Raw genomic sequence first — 8,615 nt, 5'->3', positions numbered from 1 at the left:
GGTCACCTGATCTTCGACAAGGGCCCAAAGTCCATCAAATGGGGAAAAGACAGTCTTTTTAACAAATGGTGCTGGCAAAACTGGAAGTCCGTTGTAAAAAAATGAAACAGGACCCATACCTCACACCATATACAAAAACTACTTCAAAATGGATCAAAGACCTAAATATAAAGCCAAAAACTATGAAGTTCATAGCAGAAAAAATGGAATCAACACTAGAAGCCCTAATACATGGCATTAACAGGATACACACATAACCATCAACACAAAAACTCCAAAAGATAAGCTAGATAACTGGGATCTTCTAAGAATTAAACACTTACGCTCATCAGAAGACTTCACCAAAGGAATAGAAAGAGGACCTGAAGACTGGGAATAAAAATTTGGACATTGCAAGTCAGAGAAAGGTCTAATCTCTAAAATCTACAAGAAAATCCAACACCTCTACAATGAAAAGACAAATAATCCAACTAAAATATGGGCAAAAGAAATGAACAGACACTTCACCAAAGAAGACATTCAAGTGGCCAACAGACGCATGAGGAAATGCTCGCGATCACTAGCCAGTAGAGAAATGCAAATCAAAACCACAATGAGATACCTTCTCACCCTGGCATTACTGGCAAGAATCAAAAAAACCAGAAATAGCAAATGTTGGAGAGGCTGCAGGGAGATTGGAACTCTCATACACTGCTGATAGGAATGGAAAATGATACACTCATTTGGAAAATGATATGGTGCCTCATTAGGGGGCTAGAAATAGAAATACCATACAATCCAGCAAACCCACTTCTAGGAATATATCCTAGAGAAATAAGAGCCATCACACAACTAGACATGTGCACACCCATGTTCATTGCTGCATTGTTCACAACAGCAAAAAGATGGAAACAACCTAGATGCCCATCAACAGATGAATGGATAAACAAACTATGGTACATACGTACAATGGAGTATTACACAACAATAAAGAACAAAGATGAATCTGCGAAGCATCTTGTAACCTGGATGAAACTGGAGGACATTATGCTGAGTGAAATAAGTCAATCACAAAAGGACAAATATCGTATGAGACCATTACTGTAAAAAGTCATGAAAAGGTTTACACACAAAAAGAAACAATCTTTGATGGTTAGCAGGGATGGAGGTGGGAATACTAAATAGACAATAGATAAGTGATAACTTTGGTGAAGGGCAAGACAGTATACAACACTGGGGAAGCCAGCACCACTTGTACAAGGAAAAGCCATGGAAGCTCCATAGACACATCCAAACTCCCTGAGGGACCGAATTGCTGGGCGGAGGGCCGTGGGGACCACGGTCTCAGGGAACATCTAGCTCAATTGGTATAACATCATTTATAAAGAAGATGTTCTACGTTCTACCTTGGTGAGTAGCATCTGGGGTCTTAAAAGCCTGTGAGCAGACATCTAAGATACTCCACTGGTCTGACCCCTTAGGGAGCAAGGGAGAATGAAGAAACAAGGTAAAGATTAGTCCAAAGGACTAATGGACCACAACTACCATGGCCTCCACCAGACTGAGTCCAGTACAACTAGATGGTGCCTGACTACCACCACTGACTGCTCTGACAGGGATCAAAACAGACGGTCCCAGACAGAGCTGGAGAAAAGTGTAGAACAAAATTCTAACTCACAAATAAAGACCAGACTTGCTGGCCTGACAGAGACTGGAGAAACCCCAGAGTATGGCCCCTGGACACTCTTTTAGCTCAGTAATGAAATCACTCCTGAGGTTCACTCTTCAGCCAAAGATTAGAAAGACCCACAAAACAAAATGAGACTAATGGGGCATAACAGTCCAGAGACAAGGACTAGAAGGCAGGAGGGTACAGGAAAGCTCGTAATAGGGAACCCAAGGTTGAGAAGGGAGAGTGCTGACATGTTGTGCGGTTGTTAACCAATTGTCATAAAACAATACGTGTACTAATTGTTTAATAAGAAACTGCTTGTTTTGTAAACCTTCATCTAAAGTATGATAAAAATTAAAAAAAAAGAAAATTAAATTTATACAATAACATAACTCTGGAGAGAAATTTGAGGAGATATATGTCCCAAGTAAAACACCTTTGGATGGTATCCCTAGAATTGAACATGTTTCCAGGTATACAGACGTTGTTTATTACATGTTTATTGGGTGTATGGCTAAATAAATGAAATACCAAATGTAAATTTCTAGTCTATCCTATCCTATATAGAAATGGAGCTGTGGAACCAAAAAGAAGAAAAGCCACAAACAAGGATTGTTGTCGTTGTGTGCTGTTGAGGTGATTTTTGATTCATAGCAACCCAAAGCGACAGAGTAGAATTGCCCCATAGGGTTTTCTAGGCTGAATTCTTGGCAGGAGCAGATCATCATGTCTTTTCTCCTGCAGAGCCACTAGGTGGGTTTGAACCACCAAAACTTCTGTTAGCAGCTTAGCTCTTGACTGTTGTGCCACCGGTGCTTCTTACAAATAACTCTAATGGGGCAAAATTAGAAAGAGGAAATTAAGAAAATTATTTTGACGCTAGAAGAATTTGTACATTGTCAGCTATTTTTAGCAAAAACTTCTAAAGACTAAATGTATCCAAAATGTAATTTGAAGACATTACCACAACTGTATAATCTCCTTGGGGTCAAGGGCTATCTTTGAATTGACAGTGTTATTCTTCTACCTAGCCAATTTCTCAATAAATGTTTTGAGAAAGCCTGAGCGGAAAATGAAACGAAGAGGGAGTAAATGAAAACTGATATTTCTCTTAAGTAAGTTTCCATCAGATACCCAACCACGTACATGCAACCCATTATTTCATCCCACCCCTACTGAACCATCCACTATCCATACAATGCTCTGATACCTGGAATCAGCTTCACGGCATTCTCTAGGTACTCATCTTCTGTAATAAGGTGACCATTTAATTTCAACTCCAGAGTGAAATCTCGTACAGCCCAGATAAAGTCTGGAAAGAAACCCACAAACTCTGTGGAATCTTCTACTCCATCAGGTCTTGGGGACGACTTTGCCCTGATTAGTTCCGTGAGCTCTGTCACATAACTATGACTTGGATAAGGAAAAGAAACTCTGTACCTCACAATGTCTATGTTTTCCATATTATAAGTTATTATAAATACTCTCTTTTGCTCTGTATCCCCTCTGCTCCACCAAGGCAATTAAGCTACAAGAGAAAGAAATTAAGAAGAGAACCTGACTTGGCCCATATTTCCATAATTTCAATAAAGCATTGTAGTTCAATTCTTGGAAGGATACTGTAGCTGCTCCAGGGCCTGGTGGTTGATGGTGCCCATGCTATTGTAGACAAAGGTGCTGCTCAGAAGCACAGCCAGTGCAAAGATCCACGAGTCATTCTTAGTATCTCCCTAGAAAACACATTGCAGTAAGAGACTTAGGGATTATACTGGAAACTCATTCAGACATTTATTCTATCAGTTTTTCACTTATTATTTCAACCAACATACTGGCTGCGCAAAGAAATAGGTTTTGTTATGGATTCAGTTGCGTCCCCTAAAAAGAAACTGGAAGTCCTAACCCCTATAACCAGTAAATATGACCCTGTTTGGAAAAGGAGTTTTCTTTTATTGTTAATGAAATCATACCAGATATGGGTCCTAGACCTAATCACTGCTGAGTGATGTCTTCTAAAAAGAGCAGGATAGACACAGAGATGCAGAGTAGGGAGACAGACACAGAGGGCAGATGTATCTGTAAGCACAGGGATGTCAAGGATTGCCAGCAGCTACTAGAGCTAAAATAGAAAAGAAGGATGTCCTCCTAGAGCCATGTCCTGAATTTGAGTCGCCGTGAGTCGGAATCGACTAGATGGCAACTAACAGCAGCAACAACAGCCTCCTGAACTGTGAGAAAATAGATTTCTGTTCTTTAAAGCCACTTACTCGTGGAATTTTGTTATGACCAAAACTAAACCAAAGCAATGCCATCAAGTAGATTCTAACTCATAGAGACCCTACAGAACACAGTAGAACTATAGGGTTTGCCAAGGAGCAGCTGGTGGATTCTAACTGTCAGCCTTTTGGTTAGCAGCCCAACTCTTAATTGCTGCACCACCAGGTCACACACAACCCTAGGAAAATTAGACAGATGTGAAGTCAGACATGAATGCAAATCTCAGCTTTGACCATTACAATGACATTTCCTGTGACTGCAATTTCTTCATCTGTTGAAGGATTCTAATCCTCACAGGGTTTTCTTTTTCCTTAAGGAAATGAAATAAGTTAACCTATAATGAATATCTAGTACTACTGTACTAGTGCAATTAGGCATGCAATTAGTAATCATTCAACACATTTATTTATCATGGACTATATAAAATATACAATACTAACTACAAGAGGGGATTCAAATTATATCCATGTAAATTCAATAAATATAAGCAGCTACTGAAGGTTTCCCACTGTTCTTAGGTTTACAGAAGCAAAGTTAGTGACAGCAGCTTCACTCTCAAGATGACCATTTCAAAGTGGAGACAAACATGCATAAACATGAATACAACAAAAATGACAATATCTGTAAAGAGCTTACAGCTGAGTAATCGATAGGAACAGTAGAACTTACAGCCTTAATAGTAAATTAAAATGATAAGTCTATCGAGGAAGAATAGAAGCTATTAAAGTTGCAGAAAGAGTGCGTAATATGAAGGCTTCCTAGAAGCCTCGAGCTGGGTGTTAAAGAATTAGTAGAATGTGCACTTGAACAAATGAAGTGATCCTACAGATAGGCTCACAGAAGTAAAATCAAAGATGTTAGAATTCAGGGGTCCTTTGCAATAAGCATGGAGTTATTTGGTTTGACTGGAGCAGGGAACAGGTGCAGATGAGACTATAAAACGAGCTCTGGTGCAGGCTCATGAAGGACCTCACAGGCTGAACTAATTCGTTAGTCTAAATTATAGCACTGTCTAAATTATAGCATAATCCAGAAATTGTTACTGCTATAAACAATGTGTAAAACGTGGCACTAATGCCTTGAACAAAGGCAAAACTTTGAATTTATGCCTAGAAGACTCAACATGGGAAAGTGGGGAAAAATAGCCTAGGCAATACTTAATTTCCCCAAACACTAACTTTTTTTTAAAAGTAATCAATTAGGACACAAAGAAGTGGGTCTTCTGAAAAACAATAAACTGTTTAGACAACAAGAGTATATCTTTTCATATCTGGTTTTAAAAGTAAACACAGAATTTAGGCAGAAATGGAGAGCTACAGAAATTTAGATACTATATCCAAATCTGCCCTAAAGTACCAAAAAAGAAAAAAAATCATCCATTTCATCTATTAGTGTAAAGACCAAATACCAAAAATACACATTAAAGTGTCTGTTGTAGATCAAGAGTATGCTTTCATAGAACCAGAGCAGTTAGAAGTGCATCAAAGCCTTCCTGAATGTTCTGTGTCTGGTTGATGACTTTTACCATAGCAAATGTAAATTCGACTCTCAGCGCAAACCCGAAAATACACACTTCACCGGGTACCTCTGAAGGTCAATCAGAAGCCTTTCGTGATCCCCTGGAATGGGAGTGATGGCTCTCTTCTTTCTTAACAAGGCACCCTAATACTTAGGTGTATGTGGTGATGGTTGTGATATGCTGCCTGGATCCCCCTTAGGGACTGAAGAAACTATTCCCCCAGCTGTTGGGAGTACTGATGGAAGACAGCCCTAAGCTGTCAGCCCTCTTAATGACAAAGCCTTCCAGGGTAGCCTTCCAGTGATTAATCAGTAACTGGAGATAAAGGACCAGTACTCTTGTTCCAATTCTGGATAATTCAAAAGGGCCGTTCCAGTTACAGAGCTTCCCATGGATTTGACAAAGGTGTGGGTTTGCACTGCAGTGCAAATTCTCCCTCTACCTAACCTACTTCGTTCCCAATCACATTGTATTAAATCTGAATGCATAGGTGTGGTCTCCTCAATTGGCCATAAGGCTTTTGAGGGCAGAGTCCTTATTTAGTTACTAAAATCTACAGTACGAAGTCCAGAGCCCTGGTGGAACCTATTTGCTCAAAAGTATCAAACTGAATCCAATCATTCAACCCAGTGCCAAAAAATAAAACAAGAGCTTACTAATATACCACGATATCTGATCTTACCTAGTAGTGAGGTTCAAAGAGACCAAAATTTGCTTCATTTGCAAAATTGGATTTTTAGATTTCGGGAATACATCGCAAAAGTTACAAAGGACCAAGAAGAGATAAGGAGAAAATTCAGAGTAAAAGAGTCTTTCTGTGACTCTCTGCCTTACCTTTTCCACATCACCCAGACCCTCAGTGTCCAGAAGGACCAGGGTGTGGTTGGGCTTGGAGGGGTGGGGTATACACCACATCCAGATGCCCTTGGTTTCAGACTGCACCGTGGAGCCCAGAGGGAAGCCTGCCAGGAAATAGGAGAAAGCAACATACAGTGATGGCAGATAGTCCGGGCTGCCCAGTTACTGCTCTTGAAAATCTTGCAGACTTGAGCATTATAAGGGCCTTAGGATACAAGATGGTGCTTTCTCCACTTCATCAAGAATGTCACCTTTGTGTGTCATCTATTTCAAGGAGAAGGAAGGACATCAGCTGTGAGAATGATGCCAACCAAAGGCTCAAGATGGAGACAAAGAGGCAACCACTGCATCAGACAAAATGGAGGTCATTTGTAACTGTAACCAGAGCAGTTTGGAGGAATGGCAGGGTCCAAAGCCAGAAAGCAGTGGATTCAAGAGAGGACATTGGAAGGGAAAAAGGAAATTGAGACAGTATATTTTGTTTTGCAAAGTGGTTAAAAAAATGAGTGGTAGCCATAATGGGATGTGGAGCCCAGAAAAGATTGTTAAGATGATAAATATTCAAACATCTTTAAATGTCAATAGGAATACTCCATAGAAAAAGGAAGAGAGAAGGGAGAACAATTGCAGGGGCCCAGTTCTTGATCACATAAGAAAAAGGGAAATTATTAGCACCAGCAGGAAAGATTCTCCTTACCAGGAGTAAACCAAAAATTACGGGAAGAGATTATAGTAAGGGAGTAATGTGGTAGTTAGAATGACAAGGTTGTTTTATAGAGGAGTTAGGTTCTCTCTTCAGGTGAATCGGGAGGAGAATCAAGAAGCTGAGGTAAAGCTGGAATCAAGCAAATGGCTCCCGCCCCAGAACAACACTCACCATTGTTCTGTCCCGCCAGGCAGTTCATCAGGTAGGATTTTCCTGTACGATACAGCCCAACAATGGCCACCACCACCACCGGCTGAGATATCTTGTCAAGAATCTCTACAGCTTGCTGGTTCACCTTCAGCCTCTGGTTCTGGTTTTCCACCAGACAAATGGGGACCGTCATGGTGGGTCCAGATGCCATGGTAACCTGCCAACCTAGAAGAGCCTGTCCGTAGAAATAATATCATAATGTCATTCTCTGCCTTAGGGCGCCCAATGCATGAGTACATCAACTTAGGGCTACTGGAACTTCTGCACTTTTCTATGGGACAAAATGTAGGCTAGCTTAACTGACTACAGAGCACTTTCTCCATCATTAACCAAATCTCTGATGATCTAGTGATAAAACATAGGTTGACCACTCTCCAAAGTTTTACTTCCATAACAACAGTAAAATTCAAGCATTTAATAGCATGGGTTGAGTACCTACAATATGAAAGCCCTGTGATACATGTCTTACATACCTGATCTCATCCATACTTAGAAGAACCTGCAAGTTAGTGATTAATATCCACTTTGCAAATGAGATAAAAGATAAAGCCAATAAATCATGCAGCCAGAATTAAACACCTGAAAGTGTTGTAACCACTTACCTGGCAAAATAATCTTCCTCAGAAACACTGGTTAGCCTATAAATTCTTCGATCAACAACCTACGGTAGCTGTCTAGCGACCGTCTTAAACCAAAATGTGCCCTCTAAGGCATTACTGTGCCTAGATGGTCTCCTCTTTTTTCTACAGTCTTAGTAAAAACCCTAGTGGCTTAGTGGATACGAGCTATGGCTGCTAGCCAAAAGGACAGCGGTTTGAATCCACCAGGTCCTGCTTGGAAACTCTACGTGGCAGTTCTATTCCGTCCTGGGGCTCGCTATGAGCCAGAATCAACCAGGGGATCCTTGGAAACTCTATGGGGCAGTTCTATTCCGTCCTGGGGCTCGCTATGAGCCAGAATCCACCAGGGGCTCCTTGGACACTCTATGGGGCAGTTCTATTCCATCCTGTAGGGTCTCTATGAGCCAGACTTGACGGCAATGGGTTTGGTTTGGTTTTTTGGTTAGTAGAGTGACAGGGATAGGAGTGAGAAGTGGATGAATGAGAAGCTGTATGGGAATGAGGAAGATCTAAAGAATGCAGGTTCCCTTCCTTAAAGGTATGATAGGATAATGTCCTGATCTTAAATGATACAGGCTTAAGTACTTTGCTGAGAAAGGTTGGATTCTCTGCAACTTACTCCGAAGAATGGGAACAAGAAAAAGAGTAGAGTAAGAATAAGAGTAATGATAGACACTGATTGCTCTGACCAGGATCACAACAGAGGGTCCTGGACAGAGATGGAGAAAAATGTAGAACAAAATTCTAACCCACAAAAAAAGACCAGACTTACTGGCC

General features: G+C 40.7%; 1 protein-coding gene across 1 annotated transcript in view; it reads right to left on the bottom strand.

The window, feature by feature from the left end:
* LOC101355701 (guanylate-binding protein 6) overlaps nucleotides 1-7,369 on the bottom strand; it is an 18,992-nt gene extending 11,623 nt beyond the window's left edge. The window contains exons 1-4 of the mRNA XM_023733386.1: nucleotides 7,180-7,369; nucleotides 6,279-6,406; nucleotides 3,272-3,381; nucleotides 2,862-3,058 (exon numbers count right to left, since the gene is read on the bottom strand). Of these exons, the coding sequence (XP_023589154.1) occupies nucleotides 2,862-3,058; nucleotides 3,272-3,381; nucleotides 6,279-6,406; nucleotides 7,180-7,369 (625 nt within the window). The remainder of the gene's footprint in view (nucleotides 1-2,861; nucleotides 3,059-3,271; nucleotides 3,382-6,278; nucleotides 6,407-7,179) is intronic.
* Between the last annotated feature and the right edge of the window lie 1,246 nt (nucleotides 7,370-8,615).

This window comes from Trichechus manatus, unplaced genomic scaffold (genome assembly GCF_000243295.1).
Source record: "Trichechus manatus latirostris isolate Lorelei unplaced genomic scaffold, TriManLat1.0 scaffold00058, whole genome shotgun sequence".
NCBI classification, from domain to species: Eukaryota; Metazoa; Chordata; class Mammalia; order Sirenia; family Trichechidae; genus Trichechus; species Trichechus manatus.
Note: the sequence above shows the minus strand (reverse complement) of the source record. Positions and strands in the feature narration are given on the sequence as shown.